General features: G+C 40.9%; 2 protein-coding genes across 8 annotated transcripts in view; one reads left to right on the forward strand and one right to left on the reverse strand.

Moving 5' to 3' along the window:
• Positions 1-2763, reverse strand: part of cdk12 (cyclin-dependent kinase 12) — a 34731-nt gene extending 31968 nt beyond the window's left edge. For 3 of the 5 annotated variants that reach the window (XR_006054111.1, XR_006054110.1, XM_005920378.3), the window contains exon 1: positions 768-2762. Coding sequence is in view for 3 of the 5 variants with exons in the window: in XM_005920378.3 (XP_005920440.1) it covers positions 768-1936 (1169 nt within the window). In the remaining 2 variants the exon portion in view is untranslated. Of the gene's footprint in view, positions 1-767 lie in introns of all 5 variants that reach the window. The other 2 variants (XM_005920379.3, XM_005920380.3) reach the window with 2 other exon arrangements.
• Positions 2764-3332: 569 nt separating this feature from the next.
• fbxl20 (F-box and leucine-rich repeat protein 20) lies at positions 3333-21107 on the forward strand. Of its 3 annotated transcripts, none has more exons than XM_005920376.3 (16): positions 3333-3351; positions 6720-6885; positions 11830-11891; positions 12726-12780; positions 12894-12968; positions 13757-13851; positions 13987-14055; positions 14141-14236; positions 14629-14755; positions 15490-15564; positions 16272-16402; positions 16781-16841; positions 16986-17030; positions 17119-17175; positions 17301-17513; positions 19659-21107. In XM_005920376.3, exons 2-16 carry the CDS (start codon positions 6844-6846, stop codon positions 19764-19766), a joined length of 1311 nt encoding a protein of 436 aa, XP_005920438.1. In that variant the 5' UTR covers positions 3333-3351; positions 6720-6843; the 3' UTR covers positions 19767-21107. The 3 variants fall into 3 exon arrangements, with proteins under 3 accessions (XP_005920438.1, XP_005920437.1, XP_042074522.1); XM_005920375.3 differs by lacking the exon at positions 3333-3351 and adding an exon at positions 6093-6462; XM_042218588.1 differs by lacking the exon at positions 3333-3351 and adding an exon at positions 6589-6606.
• Positions 21108-22997: the final 1890 nt, after the last annotated feature.

A 22997-nucleotide genomic window follows, 5' to 3' on the forward strand; every position in this document is an offset into this window, starting at 1 on the left:
CAGAGAATTAGAGGCAAATGAAATGCATGATATAACTGAGACAGACTGCTGATCCATGGCTAAATAAGATCTCTAGATCATATTATAATGAAATCAAAACCATGTGGGACAAGTAAAACTAAAACTACTGACGCTTTTATTCTTGTTGTCTAAAGCAATATACTGGGCTAATTAATTAAGAACATTATTTAGTTTCAAAAACATTTCATTGCTACATAATGGTGACATTTTGAAAATGATATTACACATCAAATAAAAATCTGTTACCTTCTCTATAAAAGAATGTGAGGCCCTCCTAAAACTAAGTACCGGGTTTCATTAAAGACACCTGTCTTTTTCTGAAATCAGTGGCAAGTATGGACTCTATAGCTCAAATGTAATTATGAACACAAATACTTATGGTCACAGAGCCAGGTTGTAGTGCCCTAAGCTTCTGTTTTTGAATTGAAATGACAGCTTAAGGCAAACCCTGTTTTCAACTACAGGTATTGCCTATCTCCATCCTGTATTTTTCTCACTCTCAAGCTTTTGTCTGTTATGTATGGTAAATTTCAACTTCAATGCAGAGATCAATTTGCTGGAGTGAAAAGCCCTCTCCAAGTTCAACATATTTGTCTAATCTCAAACTTAAAATGCATGTAAAGTAGGATCATAAAAGGTGAAGGTTCTGGAAATATGCAAAACCTCTACGAAAGGTGGCTTGATAAGTAAATGTCTCGAACATAATCCCAAAAAGATTTAAAGGGTGACCTATAGCATATACTCACCGAGACATGGGGCTCGTACTGGAGGACCTGCGGTTACCATAGGGGCTCGTGGAGCGTCTCCTAGAGTAAGGGCTGCTGTCCCTCTCAAAGCTGGAGGACCTGTGTCTGCTGCCGTAGGGGCTGTCTGATCTCTGCCTGCTACGGCGAGACACATCACCATAGGTACTCGGGCTTTGCTGGGCCGCCCTCCGTCTTGAGTAGCTGTCATCCCCCTGATGTCCATACCCACCGCCCAGTGGACTCTCACTACCGGCCCCTCTTCTGGGACTCGGCGACAATGCAGAGCTGGTGCCCTTTCTCCGTGGGCTACCCCTACTTGAAGACTTCCCCTTCGGGCTTGACTTGTGGCTCTTGGAGGACTTGCGATGGCTTCTATCTGTCCGGCTCCTCTGGGAGGAGCTGCGGCTGGCCTCCCCTCGGCCTTCTCTCCGCTGTTGCCTGTCTTTGCGAGACTTCCCTGAGCGGCTGCTCTCCTTGCTGCGAGATGAGGATGTAGAAGAAGTAGTGCTACCTACACTGGCTGCAGGCGGTGCCTGAGAGGAGAGCATCAGCTCCCCACGTTTGGAATCCCCCTCTGACGGCACCTGGCGTTTAGATGAGGAGCCTAACGAGGCCTCCTTCTCCTTGCCCTTTCCAGAAGTCACTTTCTCGCGATCTTTACTGCTCTTTTTCTTGGACCCACGTTCTCCATTTCCAGAGTCTCTAACTTTGTTAGTGTCCTTGGACTTTTTTCGTGGGTGTCTGTGCCCCCTGCTCTCTCTATTACCTTCTTCTTCGCCAATATCCCTATCGTAGTCTGGTGAGGGCTCCAGTCGATTTCCCCCCCTCTCAAAAGGCCTGGAGGACGGTGGGTCCGAGAAGGTGTCCGAGTCGGAGCTAATATCGTCGTACTCCACTAGAGGCTTCACCGTGTTGACACCAGGAGGCGCCGTATCGCCGAGGGTAAAATCGTCAGGTGCCGCCAAGGATTCCCGATTATGTTTTGTTGATTTATGCCGTTTGCGTTTTAAAGAAGAAGAGGACATTGAAGTTTTTAACTGCACCTTGCCGTCCTTGCTCATCATGTCTCCCGCAGAGGTATGAGTCGGGCCCTGGGTCTGGTGTGGCACACCACCGATGCTAGATTCCGGCTTCCTCTTGGTCCCATGGTGTCGGTCCGACCCAGGCATCCCTCACGTCGGCGTCGGTGCCTCTTCTGCGACTTGGCCTCGGTGATCCAGGCAATTCATTCACAGGAGACCAGTAGCAACTCCAAATGTCAAAACAAGTCTTACTAAGCGAAATCAGGACAGGAAAATACAAAAATAAACACACCAGGCCGCTTACGTCCACTTCTCCTCAATGCCAATTCATTCCATTGAGATCACCAGCATATTTCGTCAAAGCAGATAAATGCCAAGTTGGTTTTCCAGTGCTGCGAAGTTTGTACTTTCAGTTAGTCAGCGAATGAAAAAGACTCCAACCAAACATCTGATCATTGTGGTGTCGTCTCCGTCTCAGTTTAGCTAGCACAGCTAGCTAAAGCTCGGCAGCTAGCGAGCTGACTCCTAAAAAAGAAAAAAAAAGTCCCTTTGTGAAAGCTGTCCTTGTCCGGTGCCAAGTTAAATAAAGGTGTTTTTAATTCCACAGAATAAGGTCTTAGCATTCAGAAACAAGCAAATGCCTTCATTAAAAGACGCTCGTTTCTCCAACAAAATGAAAACTTGACCCGGTTGGTACTGATTACATGTTCCCTTTAATGTAAGTTTTATCCCCTATAAATTCAATATTGATAAGAAATTATAATATTTTCGTGTGCAGTAGATGTTCCAGTTTATTATCAATGGCTCTGGAAATCAACCAGGCCTATATTTAGGGCGATGCTAGTGGATTTAATATCATCCACAGCCCTAGCTCAAGGAGACTACAAACGCCATCATGGCTCCTGTAACTAGCAACTTCTGCGCACAGCCGATTGAACCGGAAGACGGAGCACTGCCAATCTTGACTGTATCCGAGCAACTTCCTATCACCGCAAAGATCCCACCCACCGTCCTCATGGCGACACGACAGAGACGTAAAATGAAGAGATGTGTATTAATTAGCAAAAGTACGTTTTTACAAACTTTTCAAGTTTCAGATAACACATTTAAATCAACACACATGTTAGATGCCAGGCTCATGATGGGTTGTTAAATGTCGAGCTTGTTGGAACAGAAAAGGAAGACACTGGGGCAAAGCTAATAGAGCAAAGTCTTATTATCAACAGGCAGCAGGCAACTGCCTCTGGGTCCTGAAAGCTTCAACATATTTAACCTACTACTAAGGTTCATTAACTTACATGGTAAGGTCTTTTTAATAAGATCTGCTTCACAAGATAAGCATGAGGTCCAGTCTTAGGTGGGCGTCTTTCAAAATGTAGTAGTTTTTTACCATGTTACCCCAGAGAAATCTGTGTTTAACTAATGCTCTAGTAGGAAAAAGAAGCGAAAAGAAGATCTTGCAAAGTGTTTAGGAGAAATCAACCAAAGCATGACTTTATGTTGGGCTTGTCTCCGTACTAGTACTTTCCACATCAGCAGATGGATCAGCATTCTGCGTATTGGTAAGATAAATAGAAATCTACATGTCTTAAACAATACAACAATCAGACAATGGTCACTTGGAAGGCAGTGAATGAACTAAAGCTGCCATGAAAGAAAAACAGCATTTGTTCTTGCCCTGTGGCTGACATATGTCAGTTTGCCTGTGGGTATCTGTGGTTTAGGATTTTCAGGTTTATGTGTACACAGAATAGTTTTAAATAGAGAGTTGTACTTTATCTTACTGAAAAAAATAGTTATCACAAATCACAGTTTCACTTAAAGTATATGATATGAAATGAATAATTAAGCAGAGATATTTCAGATTTTTTAAGGACAATGCTATATTTAAGTGCATTTACACACACACACTTAATTTACAAAAACACACTGACATGTCTGCTGGTTGAAATTGAGGCCTGGATCTTTACAAAACACACAAATAAGGAATTTCTGGGTCAAAACTTTTCTGTCTTTCTGGTAAAAACACAAACTCTTTCAAGCTACAGACACACACACAAAGCTTGCGGTGCAGCCAGTGTTAAGGCACCCTAGCTGCTTCATTTAGATCCAACTAAAGTCCGTTAACTACTACTACAGATAACCTACCGATTATCTTACATGTAAATCTTGCTAAACTTTAAAGTTAACCCCAATGTGTTCATCCTGAACTTTTCATGAAAGTCAAACATCTTTTTTTTTTTGACAGCAGGTACCTATTTATACACTTGTGATTTGTACTTCACAGGGCAAGTTTTGGGTGATAATTTTGTAATATAATGTGATAATACAAAAACAAACCTTTTAAAAGACTAGTAAAATTGGGTATATAAACATATTTTATATTACTTTTCATTCATATACTTGGAATTCATTTATGTGAACTCACTATTTCTTTTCTAGTCTTCCTTAATATTCAGAGCTTCATGTATCTGACATCTCTGTTGTCAAACTGTTTTTTTTAATGCCACACTTCAGAAAACCTTCAACATTTTTCCCTGGTAACAACACACCGTTTGAGAACTACTCCATTAACATAACAAGCATCTCTCTTTGGACCAGAGAAAATCAAGAAAATGCCTGGAAGAGGTTGAACCCCCGACCTTATTTCTGTTCGAAAATAGTACTATCATCTGCATCTCTATGTCACTGATATACAAGACCTAGACAGAATAGACAGAATTGAAGCTAGTTGGGTATTTAATGCCTTACCTGTAACTGAAATAGGAAACCAGGTAGCTCCCACAAATTACATATTAACAGTATTAAAACGTTGAGGTCCAATGAACAGTACTAGAGGGCACATTTGTTTGGATTATTCCTTTAGGGATAAAATTGTCTTCTACAGTGCACTTCTTTCTGAGTGTGTATTTTGTAGCTTAAAAAAAGCTACAAAATAGCTTTTGTAGCAAAAAAAAAAAAAAAAGTTCTATCCTATCCTATCCTTAACACATTTGCATATACACTCATAAGTGATTTTATTAGGTACACTTTGCCAGTACTGAGACACTTGCCTTCAGAACTGCCTTAATTATTCATGGCACAGATGCAATAAGATCCTGAAAACGTTTTGATCCATATTGACATCATAGCATCTCACAGTTGCTACAAATTTGTCATCTGCACACCCATGATATACATCATTATACATCACATCCCAAAGAAGCTCTATTGGATTGAGATCTGTTGATTCTAGAAGCTGTTAGAGTACAGTGAACTCACTGTCATTTAAGGAAACCAGTTATTTGAGCTCTGCAAAATGGCATGTTATCCTGCTGGAAGCAGCCATCAGAACATCCAAAGATCCAAATATTGCAAGACTTATCAGACCAGGTAATATTTTTCCAAGGTTTGATGTATTGTGCATTCATGATTGCTCTTCATATATTGGTTGTGATGAGTGGTTATTTGAGTGGCTGTTGCCTTTCACACAGCTTGAAGCAGTCTGGCCACTCTCCTCTGACCTCTGACATCAACAAGCCATTTTCACCCAGAGAACTGCTGCTCACTGGATATTTCCTCTTTATTTTGGACCATTCCCTGTAAACCTTAGAAACAGTTGTGTGGGAAAATCCCTGTAGATCAGCAGTTTCTAAAATACTCACACCAGACTGTCTGGCACCAACAACCAAGTTACATACAAAATCACTTAAATAACTTTTTCTTCTCCATTCTGATGATAAATTTGAACTTCAACAAGTCTACTTGACAATTCTAGCAGCTTAAATGCATTGAGTTGTTGCCATGCAACTGGTTGATTAAATAGCTGCATTAAAGAGCAGTTGAACAGATGTATCTAATAAAGTGGCCAGTGAGTAAAGAACAAAAGATGCAAAGGTCCTCTTCAAATTCAAACCTTGGGATTAAAACCCCCCCAAAAAAGTATATTATTTACACACACTTTAAAAGGGGGTTCTTTATCCTTAGGGGCATCAGGAGATAATTGTTCAATTAAAAATCGCTGTTTTCTTAAAGTTACAGAGCACCAGACCCCAGTCAAACACTACTATTTGCGTATTAGAAATTAAGAGAACATATTAGCTATCACTAGCTTTGCTATAAATATATTGATGCTAAGTGTTATCTGGCGTGTTAGTTTTACGCTCTACGATGACGCAGTATTACGAGCTGTCGTCCTTGGATGCTGATTGGACCCGCTGTTGACGAGGGGTGTGCCCGAGGAGAAACGAGGAAGTGGCGTTTCCCTATTGCAATAACAAAGTTGGAATGTTTAATAACAGCAGATGAGATAGAATAATCTAAAAACGAGTGTTAACCGTTACAGATAGTTAATAAAATGCCGAACTCACAGGTTCTATTCTGGTTTTAATACAGTGGAAAGGTCTTCAAGTGGCAGTACTCATATCAGACATGCACTTCACTTTAGACGTTTTTGTTTCATACTATAAGAGAAACATAATTTTTTTAGCCTACGTTTTCTCACAAAGTCTGTATGAACTTTAAGTCTGATCTAACTTTTTAATTATCACATGTGGCCCCAAACCCTCGATAGGTATTCATGCTACGTGTGCGGGCAAATGGTTGACACCCCACTTTGATATTTATATTTGCTCCTCTGTGAGCTTTGGTTAAAGGAGCAGTCAGAGAGCAAGAAATAGTGCGCACTGAGCAAGGTCATTATATTTATTATTTTTCATATTAATGTTATTTATTTATTATGGATGTAGGGGTTGTACCGGCTGAATTTTAGTCTGCCCCACTGCTGTCGGGCTATTGTGTGGATGGATAGAAAGCTGTGCTTATAGGGGGAGGAGGAGGTGAGGGCGAATCGAGCTGATAAGAGAAGTGGCTTATGGCTGGCTGGCTGCTGCTCGTAACCCATATATTTTGTTTTTATCGGTAACAAGAGGTTTTGTGGTTCGTGGTACAGGTCAAAATACATCAAACCACCGGAGCTACCGAGAGGACGGTAGCATGATAATCGTGGAGAGGGCCCGTATCTGCATTTTACTGCGCCTACACCGAATCCATTGAGTCGGTTACCAGCGTCCGACATGGGGAAGGAGGTAAATGGTGTTTCGCGGAGCCGGTTTGAGGTGAGTTAATTATTTCCATTAACTGACAGTCACTGAGACACATTTAAAATAGCCGATATAACCGCTACGATCCGGGCCTGCGTGTTGACTGTTCCTATAATTATTATAAAACTGCGCTTATGGGGAGGCTATTGATGCAGCTTCCGCAGTCAGTATTTGGGATTAGGTCAAACACTGTTGTGTTGTTCAAGCAACATATAGGCTGTCGAGGCCTGGCGTGGAGAGGACGCACGTCAGTGTTTTCCACTAAAGCCGACGTGCTGCTCGCAGCCACTTTCAAGGCATTTTGAGTGCTCTTTAAACGTTGTCCTCGTTTCCCTTTGCGCCGTCAAAACAAAGACAATGAGGCTACACAGAGCACGCCGAGGAAAGCTTCGACACACATCAACATAATGAGCAGAAGTGGAGGATTTAGTGGTTTCACTTTGAAAAGAAGCTGCTTGAAATTATCCTCATATGCAGGATTGTTATGTTCCCCCTTCTCTCTTTTGAGACCTCGTTATGTATGCTATATCTATAGCCGCTGCGGCGGTGGTGGCCTCAGTCTGCTACCTGCACCCGGTGTTAGCACAAAATATCTGAAAATAGTGCCGAGCTATTACAGTGTAACACACATCATAACCTATACTCGTCTCAAAAGGCCCATATGTACGCTGTCTACCTACAGTGTCGTTGTTGGGGTTTTTTTTTCCCCAATGCAAGGCTATTACCATAAACTTTGTGTCGCAGCCGCGCAAGCGTAGCTCAATATTTTGGTGCGAACTTATATACAAACAAATGTATCCGGCCACTGACATTGGCCTGTATAGCCCGAGCATTTGATGTTGTTTAATCCCCAGTTAGCGTGGGATTTGTGTGTGTGGTTTTATTTATTTTTAACGGTGAACAGCTGACGACTCAGGCCGTTACCTTCTGGCCCGACAGCTGCGGCGGAGCTGCTGTTTAAAGGTATCTGGATTTAGGAGAGGGGAGAAGCGGAAATGGCGATGTTTTGCCTTCAAGATAAAAGTGTTTCTATTTTTCAAACACTCTGTAGTTAAGGTTTTGTGTTTTGTTGTTGTTTTGTGTAGTTCACAAATTTATGTACTTGTTTTTTTTTTTAAACTTGAAGACATTTGATCTATTGTAGCACCAATTCACAGCAAAAGTTGCCTCAGGACACTTTTATATTGTAAGGTAAAGATCTTCAAATTTTTTAAGAAACCCCAACGATAATATGACCACCAATGAGGGAGCACTTGGCAACAGTGGGAAGGAAACACTGAATTTTAACGGGAAATAAACCTCTGGCAGAACCATGCTCGTGGAGGGACAGCCATCCACTGTGACCAGTTGTGGGAGCAGAGAGAGATGGCAGAAAAGGCAAACTATGGGAGAAAAGCTGAATTTAATAATTGCCAACATGCAGTTGTGGTGTATGGTCACATGGAGGGTGAAAAGAAATGAGTGAAGAGGAAATGGTCAGTGCATCATGGGAAGCCACCCAGCAGCCTGGGAGCTGGATAGTTGAAGGCTCTGCTTCCTATTCTACTTTTAAAAACTCTAGGAAACACAAGTAAGCCTGCTGTCTAAGAACAAAATGCTACATAAGCATAACAATGTACTATGAAGGCTTTAAGACATGACTGGGCCTAATTATTTTACATTTTGTGTGTGTGTGTGTGTGTGTGTGTGTGTGTGTGTGTGTGTGTGTGTTATATATATATATGATTTTTAGGAAGTAAAAAAAAAAAAAATCTGGGTATCGACATATCAGCCAGCAGTATGAAAATGGATGTTTTCATTGCTTATTAACTTTTAAGCAGTCTATTCAAAACACTAGATAATAACTTAAAGTGAAGATGCCGCTGGACTTTGCACCAGCAAATGATTAGCCGTGATCTGATCCGTTGGGGGCATCAGCTACTACTGTTCCATCAGATCCCATTGAACATACAAGTTGTACTTGGGTGTTTCAAGGAACCAATGCCAATCCTGACAATATTAGATGCTGAGTGACAAACTGAGTCCAAAGTTACATGTTTGCCATCCAGAAGACTGCAGTTTGTGTCCTGTTTGTTCTTGCGCACTATGTGAAGGGGTCCACTAAGACAAGCTAAGATAAGATGTGATGTAAATATTAAGTCAGGATTTGGGGAAATTCTTCAGTTACAACAGTTAAAAAAACTAAAGTCAATGTAACAGAAATAGGAATATGTATCTAAAATAAACCTGGTATCTTGATAAGGTAAAGACTAATCTGAAATATAAATGCATATGTTAAAGAAAAATAAGTATAGTTTTAAATATTTACAAAATACTTATAAATAGAATATATAACAAGTAAAATATTTTCAGATCAACAACCATTTATATGTGGCAAGCATGATGTGTCATATTTGTTCCTATAACCTCATGCCATTGCCAAAGGACACTTAATGTATCTCTGAGACTCTAGCTGTTGACATATCTGCAGTCTTTGACCCCTTGGGAATGGGGAAGGGCTGGGATTCTGCAAAAAGGATCGAAACTGTTCTAAACAATGAAGCTGCTCAGCTGGACAAACTATGTGAAGATTTGTATATTACAGCTGTTGTTTTTTGTTTTTGACTTTTTTAAGTGGTTTGTGGTGGTGCAACATTTAGCACTGTCATCTCAAAGTGAGAAGGCCCTGGGTTCTGTGTGGAATTTGCTCGTTTGCCCCCGTGGCTCACAGATACTGCAGGTCAGAGTAATGGAAGTTGGGTTAATTGGTCATTCTAAATTGGCGATAGGAGTGTGGTCACACCATGGCAGGGATCGACAGCGTCTGCCACTGTCAGTTGATGATATTGGCCAAGTAATCTATCAGTTGGGCTTAACTTATGATACAAGCTAAACAAAGCCTTTGTTGTTCACTAACCTAGGATTATAATTCCAAGCAAATTTAACAAATGGTATGCTCAGTAGCTTTTAGGTTTTGGTGGTTAGTTATAAGAAGCTTGAAACCAAATATGCTGGCTGGTAAGTCATCAAAAATGCAGTCTGCCAGTGAGTGTTTTATTTTGAAAGGCAGGGAAGGAAGTTGTGTTAAATACACAGCTCTGCTGCAAGCACTGAGCTGTTGCACTTTTATTCTGTTAACAAAAGACCACCCAACAGACTGGAAAAATAGATACTTAAATGGCCACTCATTGTATTCACTAATTAGAAAGAGTATGTAAACAACTATTTTGGAGGTTTAAACTGGTTAAAATTTCTGACCTTAAACAGGTTCCTTGACTTCACCATATTTAGTTGTGCCTAATTCAATCAGTGCATGTATGCAATAATAACCTTAAACTCAAATATAAGCCCCTCCTATCGATCAAACGACCAGGATCTAATTATTTATTGCCAGGAAGGAACATTTACACATTTCCTAAAAATAAAATTACCCTTTGCCTCTGCAGTGGTTTACTACAAACTACAGAACACCCAGCTTGTTTTGTTTTTTGTTTGTTTGTTTTAACCCCCTGCATTACTGTTTATAACTGAGCAGTGGCCAAAACATAATGGTCACATTCATACTGCATCATTTTATGGTAGATTACAAAAGGGTACTGTGTATGGCTGTTGACCACGGACATCTGCTTCTTTTGAAACGGCCCTGGATTATTTGGCCAGAAAGAAACGCTCTGGAAGGCGTGCTGTCAGAGTCAATTTGCCCCAAATCCAAACAGCAAATGTCTGTCCCTTCTTACTCCCTCAAAATTTTACACGTCTGCGCTGGCAGGCAGCCCCCGCATACAGCTGTGTGAGTGTGTGTGTGTGTGTGTGTGTGCGTGCAGCTTGAGAAAGAGTTTGTGTTTTTATCAGAAAGACATAGAACAGCTTTGACTCCAAGATGCCTTATTTGTGTGTGCGCGTTTGTGTGCTTCGTAAAGATCCAGGCCTCAATTTCAACTGGCAGACGTGACAGTCTGTTTTTGTGAGTTGATGAATGGGTTTATGTGCACGTCCCTCAAAATCTGACGCTATTGTGTGGCTTCAGGATAAACACCAATAATCAAAATAGAACTCTGTTGGGACCTTTAAATCATTCCCTTTGTTAAAACGGGGTAAATAAATCTTTCTTTTTGGAATTGGTGGTATTTGTTTCTATCAAGTAGTGCAAATAAGAATTGACAAACACCTTGTTGATCTTGTCATAAATCTTTTACCTCATGTAATTAACATGTGCCTTCTGCCACTTTTTATTTACAAGCCAGATCCGCCCCTGGTATAAACGTTTTGTTTTCGGAATCTTTGGAGAAAAATGGATTGAGCCAGATGTTACTTTATTCATCCTGTTGTGATTGAGTACGTGTTTCCAAGGACCATTGTCTCAACATCTTGCATTCAGTGATTTAGCACAGTATCATTTCCCACAAATTATGGGAACCCTAAATTCCTCAGTAAGAAGGGTGTGTGTAGCTGGGACTCAATAAATGCAAATTTATTGTCTCTTTGTTTACTGTGACTTTTTTTCTCTGAATTGGAGTCAAATTTGTGCTCACACAGCATGCAGTTATTTGTGTGGAAACCCATTTAGCTGTTTGCTGAAGCTCGAATTATTTGTCTTAGAGTCACAAAAGATATATGGTACTGTAACCAGTTCCAGTTTAAAGTTTCAGTACTTACTGTTTTGAACACTGGGTCTTACTCAGTAGCACGTATACTAAGACGGATATGCATGCAGGAAAGATAAGATGAAAGCATAGGCCATCACAGCCTTGTAGTTGACAGTACAAAGTCCCACCTCGCTGTGGCCTGTGTTAGTTTATCTTCTGTCACCCTTCGTGTTTTCTGGGAATTGACATTGAATCCATCTCAGCTGATGAGATTATGATCTTTTATCCTTGCTTATGTGTTGGGGCCGTCCTTGAGTGAGGAGAGGGGATGAAAGGGGCCCCAGCCACTTTGTGATAGCCTCCAGGACTGATATTATCTTCTCCACCCTTTTAGATGTTCACAAATAGTGACGAGGCAGTCATCAATAAGAAGTTGCCTAAAGAGCTGTTGCTAAGGTGAGTGACGTTTTGATGCACTTTAACTTACTTGCAGTTTTTTTTTTTTTTTTTTATTGTTTGTTTTTTGAGGAAAGCAAAATTTGCATGTTGAAATTTCCACAGTCACATTCATGACTTTACTACGGCACAAAATCATACTCAAAGGCAGCACCTCCATCCTCTGTGTGTTACCCTAACACACGCAAATATTGTGTGTCTCACAATCATATCGTTTATGTTCACTTGCCCTTTTTAAACAAAGATTCCAAACACTAGGATGCCAATTTCTCTTGGCTCTACACACCCACTGCTCAACCAGTGCTAAAAGCATAATTACAAACAGGTGCTCGTGGTTATAAAACTTTTAAATTGATTTGAGAGAAAAAAAAGGGGGGGGGGGTGCTCACAAGCCTCTTAGCAAACAGCAAATGAAGGCCATAACTCAAACCTCGGCCTTGCCAGCCAAGCTGTCTGTGTTGCGGCTGCTGACTCTGTGCTGCTTGGCCTGGTGCAGTGCTGTGATTTGTGAGGCTGGCAGACTGCTGCAACTCACTGCATCCCTGCTTCAACCCCAATTCAGTTTTTTGCTGCATTGTAGGATCCTCTAATCGGTATCCAACTATATTCCTTAGAAAGAAATGCTTTCCCCGTCAGGACCTCACTTTAAGAAAACATATCTGTTCTGCAAGCAGGGAAATGTATTTTGATGACAGTAAAAGCAATATTAGCTGATTTAGTAAACACCACTCTGCTGTTAGGGGAAGCACACACAGGGTTGCGTTGAGGGCAGTAAAGAGGAAGCTTCTGGCAGCGGGGATCATGGTCTCTAAACCGTCCCTGTCTGTCTTCTAGAATCTTCTCCTTTCTGGATGTGGTGACACTCTGTCGCTGTGCCCAGGTCTCACGGGTGAGTCTGTTCACAAGGTGTGCGTGTGTGGTTTCAGTTATAGTATGTGTTCTGCGTGTGCATGCTAAATAACTCAGAATTTCTGTCCACTCCCCTCCGCTCCCTGCTTTTAGTCCTGGAATGTTCTGGCCTTGGATGGCAGCAACTGGCAACGAATCGACCTCTTTGACTTTCAGAGGGACATTGAAGTTGGTTCATTTCATTATATCTTATTACTAACAGATGCGATCATAAATGTTTGCAACTCCAAATATTAAAAACGAAATCATGCTTCAAATTTGACCCATCTGCCCTTCATGGTAGTCTTCTTACGCAGAACTTTGAGCCGTTTGAGCCTATCCCAGTATCAACATAGTTTTAATTGTGAAGAAGATGATGAAGTCAGAGACTAATTTGATGAGCAGGATGGTTTGTGGGTGAAAACTGTTTGGGTATGGTGTAAAACTGAATTTTTAGTACCACAGTTTAGGTTATTTCAGTCATATGTCCTCCATAGAACAGCTCTGGGGAATAGTAGAACTCCACTTTGACAGTCTAACCCTGCAAGATGAATTCTCAACCCCATCAATGTGTAAAAAATAATAAATAAATAATGACCAGTATGCTCCTGGTTGTACTCCCCTTATAAGCAGCCATGGTCTGTGAGTCACAGAACAATTTCTAACCACCAGAACACATTAATGCTGTGTCAGTTTTGAGATCCACAGAGAAATCGCAGATATGCGGTTTATGCGAACGTGACCTGCGATGAACTCTAAGAGTCCAATGTAAAAATGGCTGGGAGGCTTTCTAGTGCAAGAGGAGTTGATCTTGAAGAGTAAATGAGCCAAATGTAAACCATGTGTGTCATCTTTGTTTGTTTTAGGTGGAGTCTGTGAACTTTATGATCGCAGCTTATATGTCACTTTATACTCGGTACTTTAAAGGTGCTGTAGAAACAAATACAGCAGAAAGAGTATGTTTCTTTTTGTTGCAGGGTCGAGTGGTGGAGAATATTTCAAAGCGATGTGGGGGATTCCTTAGGAAGCTGAGCCTGCGGGGTTGCCTGGGTGTGGGTGACAGTGCCCTGAGGTGAGTTTAGTGAGGACCTCGCCTAATTGAAATTCTCATACTAGTTCAGACCCTGAGGGGAGATAATGAGAGAAGTGCAGAATGACTGATATCACACAAATGTTTCTTTTTCTCTTTCTCTCTCTCTCTCTTTAGGACTTTCTCACAGAACTGCAGGAACATTGAGGTGCTTAATCTGAACGGTTGCACCAAGATCACAGACAGGTATAGTAACAGTCCATGCAGCAGTGCGGTTAATGTATCTAACATATCATAATACACTTTTTATCACTGTATTGTTCTTCTGCAGCACGTGTAATAGCCTCAGTAAGTTTTGTCCAAAGCTAAAGCACCTGGACCTCGCCTCGTGTACCTCCATCACCAACCTTTCACTCAAAGCGCTCAGGTATGGCCAGTTGTTATTTTGATATGCTGTTTTCCCACTAATTTTAATGCACATATATCAAAGTGAACCTGTTATGTCTGTTCTTTTTTTGTCCCTCTCAAACATAATGTTACAGTGGTGAATACCTTCTATTAAACATGACCATTTAGCTGAGTTCCAGAATAAATATATGAAGCCGGAAATTAGCTTAATAAGTCCCCTTCAATCCTATGTACTACTTGTTGGCTGTGATTCATTTTTTCTTTTTAAACCTACACAAGTCACAGAAGAGATACGAATAATGTGAGAAGATTTCAATTTTGTTATGCATTTAACATTTCCCCTAATTGTCATTGCACCTTTCATCCTTTGCAAGTTTCCGCTGCTCACCCTTTTCTTTGTTCTATTCTCAGTGAGGGTTGTCCTTTGCTGGAGCAGCTGAACATTTCCTGGTGTGATCAAGTCACGAAGGATGGCATCCAGGCCCTGGTGCGCTCCTGCCCTGGTCTCAAATGTCTTTTCCTCAAGGGCTGCACCCAGGTACACACGTGATTATGTTATAATAAGTTGCTGGCAATTTCATTCTGTGTAACATTTTATTGAACACATTGGGGCGACCGTGGCTCAGGGGGTTGGGAATCGCATCTGTAACCGGAAGGTCGCCGGTTCGATCCCTGGGCTCTCTGTCCTGGTCGTTGTGTCCTTGGGCAAGACACTTTACCCTACTTGCCTACTGGTGATGGCCAGAGGGGCCGATGGCGCGATATGGCAGCCTCGCTTCTGTCAGTCTGCCCCAGGGCAGCTGTGGCTACAACTGTAGCTTGCCTCCACCAGTGTATGAATGTGAGAGTGAATGAATAGTGGTATTGTAAAGCGCTTTGGGTGCCTTGAAAAGCGCTATATAAATCCAATCCATTATTATTATAAAACTTTTTTTATAAGTCAAAGTAGTGACTTCTTAGGTGCTCTGTTTTCTATCAGTCAACACTGTAGTGAATAGGGTCCACTTTAATCTTAGACTTTTTGTCATCTTCACTTTCACTAGTTCTTCTTATTTATTGCAAGAAAAAGTGGCAGCTGCACACATAAAAGAAAAATTTTCCCATGCAACAAAGTATACCATCAGGGACAGACATTGGATTAAAAAAACAACAACAAAAAACCCAATAAATAAATAAAAAGAACAGTCTGCGCTGATTTAGACTTTTTCTCTTATTAAATTCCTTATTGAGATATCAGTTTTCTTTCCCAATGCTTCCCAATCTTTTCCACAGCTAGAAGACGAGGCCCTAAAGCATATCGGAGCTCACTGTCCGGAATTGGTCACATTGAACTTGCAGACATGCTCAGTAAGTACATTTAACAAGAGTAGAAGAAACACAGAACACGGACATCCAGACCCTAAAGCCTGCTCACACAATCCAGTTAGTCCCCTCTGCATCTCTTTCTCCTCTCATATCTCGTCTTTGATTTTTGTCACCGTTTCACTATAGCTTTCTTTTTGTTTTCTTTTTCTAAGCAAGCTTTCTTTTACCTGTTCTTAACATGTATCTTATGAGTTTTCTAAAACAATATAATAAAAAACTAAAATGTGTTACTTTTAATAATTTTACAACAATATCGACAGTAGTAGAAAGACACCATATCAATTGTTAAAACTAATTTTTAAAAATGTATGCTCTTTATGAATTTGATTAAATATTTCTTGACGGTTGTGGTGGGTAAATGCTCAAATGGAAAAGAGGGTAATTAAAAATAAAAACAGAACTAGGTTAAATACAAACTGTTTGTATTTAACCTAGTAAATAAAGAGCATCCCAGAGAAAGTGATGCTTTCATATTAATATGAAGTTGACACTTTGATATTATTCTGTTTTTCGTTATAGTTTGTATAACTGATTTTGGACACAGGGTTGTACACTGTTTGCTTTTGCACATCTACCAGAGAGCACAACACAGAGAAGTTTTGCCTGGCATGTTTTTACATTTCACAGTGGATGTTGATTTGATTCACTTCCCTCATACACAAACACGTACTGTGTCTTTCTGTGAGCAGCAGATCACAGATGAGGGGCTCATCACAATTTGCCGGGGTTGTCACCGCCTGCAGTCTCTGTGTGTGTCAGGTTGTGGCAACATCACAGATGCCATCTTGCATGCTCTGGGACAGAACTGCCCCCGCCTCAGGTGACGTCACACACCTACACATCAAACTTTGTTCTGAGTTTTGCGAGAAACTGCAAAATATTTAATTTGTTTTACATAAAAATCCAACTAATCTTTGTTTCAAGAGTGTTTGTCCTGGCCGCCTGATGTTCGGGAGACTGTTCGTACGCTTTCAAATTCCAAAAAGAAAGACCTGAATTCTCATTTTAAGCTTAAAGATTGCAGGATTGAGGTAATGGAATGGAAATAAAAGCTATTACACTGACCCGTCTGCAGTACAGATATCTTGAGGCCTGTGACTGTAGAGCCAGTTACCTTTTTAAGTGTGAAAGAACTCAAAATTTTGGACTCTAAGTGATCCTTCAACTGTGTAACTCTTCATTGTGTTCCTCCTTTTAGAATATTAGAAGTGGCTCGCTGCTCTCAGCTTACAGACGTGGGCTTCACTACATTAGCAAGGGTGAGTGTGGTGTCTGCCTCTTGGTTGCATTGCAGATAAATGGCAAGCAGAACTTTGGATCCAACAAAATCCTTTAAAATGCATAAATCCATAGTGCATAGTGATTATGCAATCTTTTTTCTTCTCTGTTATTTCTCTCTATAGAATTGTCACGAGCTTGAGAAGATGGATTTAGAAGAATGTGTGCAGGTAAATAAACAATATGGTATATAATGGTTGAACTGTTTTCTCCTTTTCTTCACTTAAGCGAATTGTGTTTCTTTCACTTTTGCATCAGATCACAGATGGAACACTCATCCAGTTATCTATCCACTGCCCCCGTTTGCAAGTCCTGGTAAGTGTGTGCTTGCCACTCAAACATATTTTGCTCCTGCAGCATTTTCAAGCATAATGTCATGGCTGTTTTCATAGACAGTTTAGTAATAGAGCATCTGTATTGGTACCACAATGTTCCTGCAGAGTCTGTCCCACTGTGAGCTGATTACTGATGATGGCATCAGACACCTCGGCAGCGGCCCCTGTGCTCACGACCGTCTGGAGGTGATAGAGCTGGACAACTGCCCCCTGATCACAGATGCCTCACTGGAGCACCTGAAGAGTTGCCATAGTCTGGATCGCATCGAGCTCTATGACTGCCAGCAGATCACTCGCGCCGGTATTAAGAGACTAAGGGTGAGTTGTGTGGGCTGCGAGTAATGAGTAAGTGCTTGTTCAGTTGCAGAATGTATGGTAAACACAAATTGTACTGCTGATGTAAATGTATTCAATTTCTTTTTGACTGAATAAATCTTACCACACTTGTGAAAAACACAATTTTCATAGGACTGTAAGCAGCCCTGTGGGGAAAAAACCCTAAATACATCCTTACTGCTTCTTCTTGAGTAAGTAGCAGCCGGGTGTTGCGAGTCAAATGCACTTGTTTAACTGATCATCAGCAAATGTGACCCCCACTATGAAAGCAGATGTTTCATAGTAGAGTTCATAGTGATGTTTCATGGTATTTCCAGGAGTGGACGTTCCAGTCAATTTTCACTAAGATGACACGATGCAAAGAAAACCCAAGCACTAGATTTCAGACACTGCAGGTCTCAGTAAGCATTTTCAATGTTCATGACAGGACAATTGGGCAGAAATAAAAAAACACTAAACAGACATGGCTTGTTTGGAAGGTTTGCCAGTAGAAAGCCTTTTCTCTCTAAAAATAGGCAGCACGGCTTAGGTTTGCAGATTTGCGTCTGAATAAATCACAAGGCATCTGGAAGAATTTCAGATAAGATCAGCGTGAGCATGTATGGTGGAAACAAAGTACTGCATATTAGCAGTATGTAACTTTTAAACATTTTGCAGCCACAGGATCTGGACACCTTGCAACCATTGAGTTGACCATGAACTCCTCTGTATACCAACATATTCTAGAGTCAAATGTGAGGCCATCTGTCCAAAAGCTAACTCTGAGCTGAAACTGGGTCATGCAGCAGGACAATGATCCCAAGCACAGCAGCATGTCTACAACAAAATGACTGAAAAAGAAAAGAATCATGGTGTTGCAAAGGCACAGCCAAAGTCCAGACGTAAACCTGACTGAAATGCTCTGGCCGTACTTTAAGCGAGCTGTGCATAAAAAAGGCAGTGTTGTAAAGAAGGGTGCGACGTTCCTCCTCCAACATTCAAATCAAATCACTTTATTGTCACATCACATGTGCAGGTACATTGGTACAGCACATGCGAGTGAAATTCTTGTGTGCGAGCTTCACAAGCAACAGAGTTGTGCAAAATACAATAACATAAACAGGCAAAATATACGAATGGCTAAATCTGAAACTAATAAATATATGTACAATATATAATAGTATATGCAAAAAAAATAATAATAATTTCTGGGTGTGTATACTAAATGTTTTTCTACGTGTGTGTGTGTGTGTGTGTGTGTGTGTGTGTGTGTGTGTATACACATATTTTACAAATTAAATAGAGTCAATAAATAAAATATATAAAAATATACAGAGTGAGACATGTGCAAAACAGTGGCATTACTGTATAGTATGGAGTGCATAATGTTGAAGTTCCAGTAGTGGAGGTGAGGTGTCTATGACGTGTTCAGCAGTCTGATGGCCTGATGGAAAAAGCTGTCTCTCAGTCTGGACTTGATTCTCCCGACATTGTCCAGAGTTCTTGTGTGAAACCACTATGGATGTTTAGTTGTTTACCTTTGTAAACAATGCTGCGTAGCAAGAGCACAAACACTACCACAAAGGTATTGCATTCTTAGAGTTGCTTTGTCAGTCAAGCCATTTGTCCTTTTACAGAAGAATGCTGAAAATGCAAACTACTATCACTATTGATGTAGGAGGTTAGACTGGTGCTCTCTAACCTTTCCTCCTCATCAGCATGATCACGAAGTATAGATGTAATGCAGAGGGTGGAATCAGACAACACAGATTCATGCATTTTGTCCAAATGAAACTCTGAGTCATCGATCCACCCACATGAAGTGATGAATCAAAACTTAAGCTGTGAAAAACAAACTGTCTCCTTGACAGCAGTGAGTGAACACTCTGTCCAGATCAAGTCAGACTTCACTGAATCCTATGTTAGTCTTTGAATTTGAATGAAAATCAGACATAGCCTGACTGTGTCGACAGCAGTTTGACATTGTTTTTGATTACTGAAACAAAAATAAACTTGAGGTTTGCAGCAAAGCTATAGCTACTGATGTACTAAATGTCCCAGAACAGCTTTCCACATATTTGTACGAGCGATTAATACATTTCCATCTGTTTCTCTCTCGTTTGTGTTTTTTTTTTTTTTTTACTACAGACTCATCTGCCTAACATCAAAGTGCATGCGTACTTCGCTCCTGTCACTCCACCCCCCTCAGTCGGGGGCAGCCGTCAGAGGTTTTGCCGCTGCTGTGTCCTGCTATGATGTAAAGCGAACAGCCCCCTCTTCCCTCTCGCTGTGTCCCTCGTACATGCTCCCTGCAGCCAGTCACTTGACCCCTGACCTGCTCCCCCCCAACCACTCCTGGCCCCTTGTCACAGACTACATGCTGGTGTGTCCCCCTTTTGGAGCTGCAGAGAGAGGGAGAGAGCCAAACAACACTACAGGGTCTTGGGTAACTTTCCCCAAAACGTTCTTAAATCTTACCACTGCACACAAACAGAACATATACAATAGGCTTTAATACAAGCTCAAATGAAGAGACACATTTACACAGATTAACTTTTGGAGGACATTCGTTGGCTGCGTTCAGTGGACACACCAGTATTACAAAGAAGTTTTATGTTTTAAAAAATGTTATCACGATTAAGGGATTTAACTCGTCATCAAATGAAGTACAACAAAAAATCCTAACGAATGAGTCCATCTTTCAAACGGAAAACCATTACAGCTTTTTACTTATCAAGCACTTTGAGCTTTTAATCATGGCTGAAAGATCCCACTCAAACTCCCAAACACAATTCCCATAGTGTTTAAAGGTCAACTCAACAGCTACCTCTAGACGGGAACTGCACTTGAGTGCGACCAGTGTTCGCTTGGTTCTACAGGCTGTTTATTTCAAAAGAGGGGCAGCGATGTAGCCACCTAACTGCCAACATCCCCACAAGAATGCAGCAGAAACTTTGATTTTTTTAATGTTATTTTATTAAGAATACTTGCAGCTATTTGCACTTACAATAAAGCAATGATGAGACACTTTGCAAAACCGGCATCTCAAAATTGAAGACTACTAACAACTAACAACACACACACACATAAATAAAAAAAATCCTCAATTAACGCATACACTGCGCTTGCAGCGAATATGCCCTCACCTCTCTCTGTCTCTCTGTTACAATCAGAAGCTTCAATATAGTGCAGAGGAAAAATAAAAAAGAAGACAAAGTTTAATATTTTTCTAAAAATGGACAATTAAGGCTTACAAGTGGGGACTTGAGAAGATGCCAAATGTTGCATGTAACACCTCTAGTTTTTTAAAATCTCAATGTAAATATGTGAGGACTGCGGGAGTCAGAGAGTTGAAGCCAGATAAACAGCAACATGATGATATGAGACGGGGCAGAAATTACCGTCGATGAGTCTTTCTGAGGAGTCTCGAGCATGCTTGTTTACGTGCAGATGTGCGTGAGAATATGTGCTGGAGCTTTTGGAGAGTAAAAAAAAACAGACCCAGTACTCGATATGGAGTGAGACAAACTGATGCTGGCATGTGAAGGCTCATGTCAACAAAAGAAGACGTTAAAAAGATACTTTTTTTTTTTTTTTCTCTTTTGTCAATAAAAAAGGTCTGACCGCATTAATTCATGGTGTCAGACCAGGACAATGGAAAGAAAAAGCCAACTGAAAACAATCAAAGTAAAGCTATTTTCAGTTAGTTTGATTTCATTAAGTCAAGCTTGTTTTCGAGTCCTTGATGGTTCCAATGACGAGGAACTGGTGAACCCCACGCAGTGGCGGAAGGATGTGCTTGATGTTGGAGTGGCATCTGCGACTCCTCAACTTCTATGAGGCCTTGCAGGGGACGGAGTGATAGTGTGCTGCACCCTGCCACCTGTGACCTCCTCCGTCTGTCTGGGACCAGTGATGCTGCAGGAGGTTACAACCAGATCAGACTGGTGGAGGAAGTTGACTGAATCTTGAGCGCACAGCTCTGGCCTGCTGACAGATATGATGGAATGATTTTTGTCACAAAAGAGGGCTATAATGGACTTCAGCCCCCTCCCCTGCCCTTTAAAGTATTGGCGCCTTTTCTTATGGATTATCTTGTCCTACACTTGCACCGGCTTCATTCATTATCTCCTGTTCCCTTTTCATTTTATAAATGTGTCTTTTACTGCTTTCTCCTCTACACGATTTTCCTCTGGAGCTTTCTTTGTTTTTCTGTTTTGCTGTGGTTTGGATTCTGCCTGTTTGTGTTTGAAGTCACAAGTTCAGTGTCTCCAAGTTGAGTTTGAGCCCTCTTCCAGTCCTTAGTTTTGATCTGATGGAGTTTGTTTTTATCCAGAGTTTATTGTTAATGTCCAGAGTGTAGTCTTTGTCCAGGAGAAGTGTTCGCACCAGTGCAATTGTTTGAAATGTTAAATGTGAGTCAGATTTTTTTTTTTTTTTTTTTTTTAATCTAGGGCTAACGGTCACAACGGTATGTATGACGTACGGTCTGCTTATTGAATGTTTCCATCAAGGAGAAGGACGGAAAGATTTTCTTTTCCCCCCCCGTTAAGTGTGCTTTTCTCTTCATTTTTATGCCTTGCTGTTCCAAATGAGATCTGTCCCATAATGCACCTATCCAAATGCTTCAATACAACAAAAACAGGAAAACTCACTGCAAAATTTTGATTACCTGCAAATGCCCCTGTGCTTTGGTTTTGATGTGCTCAGCAACAGGCATCTATCACGCAAAACGCAGAGTGATGATTCTGTTCGGTGTGTCTGCGTGCGTGCGATTTGACAGCTATGACAAGCAGGATAATACAAGCCGAGATGAATCCAGTGTAATCCAGTCTGATCTGTTTTGTTTGAATGGGGTTTATGGGGGATTAGAGAAGAACCAAGAGTCAAAATGGTGGAGTAATGTAATGCACTCTGTCACTGTGCTCTGGTTTTAAGACTGTTAACTCAAGGAAAAAGAAAGTCAGGGAATCTAGTCTGTGAGCTGGGATGTCAAATCTGCTTGTCCTCGTCGTGCAGATGTTAAGTCATAAACGCATGTCGACAACACGGACTACAACTAATAGTACTCAATTTGCTCCTGAAGGATTTATATATGTACAAAAGAAATGACTTGTCATCTGTTTTTTTGTTTGTTTTTTTCCTTCTTTTTTCATGGTACAGAAATACACTACAGGCTCTACACAGCAAAACACCAGACTTATTTTCCCTTACAGTAACAAAACACCTTTGTGTGTGCGTGTGTCAGATCTTCCACCAGTTTACACAGAAGTCGAGCTGTTACGCTCTGGGTCCGTTTGTTTGATCCTAAACACTGGAGTAAGGTTGTGGATAAGGACAGAGGCAGAGGGCAACAGGTGAACTTACATGTGTGTGTTCAGGGTAGATTGGCACCTGAGATATTTAAACAAAAAAAAGTTTTGACAATGACTGTAGTTAAATTACTGTAAATCTCTTTTTTCTTTTTTTTTTCTTTTTTTACAATTA

Source organism: Haplochromis burtoni, unplaced genomic scaffold (genome assembly GCF_018398535.1).
Source record: "Haplochromis burtoni strain Fernald_Lab_line unplaced genomic scaffold, NCSU_Asbu1 Contig_21, whole genome shotgun sequence".
In the NCBI taxonomy this organism is placed as follows: domain Eukaryota; kingdom Metazoa; phylum Chordata; class Actinopteri; order Cichliformes; family Cichlidae; genus Haplochromis; species Haplochromis burtoni.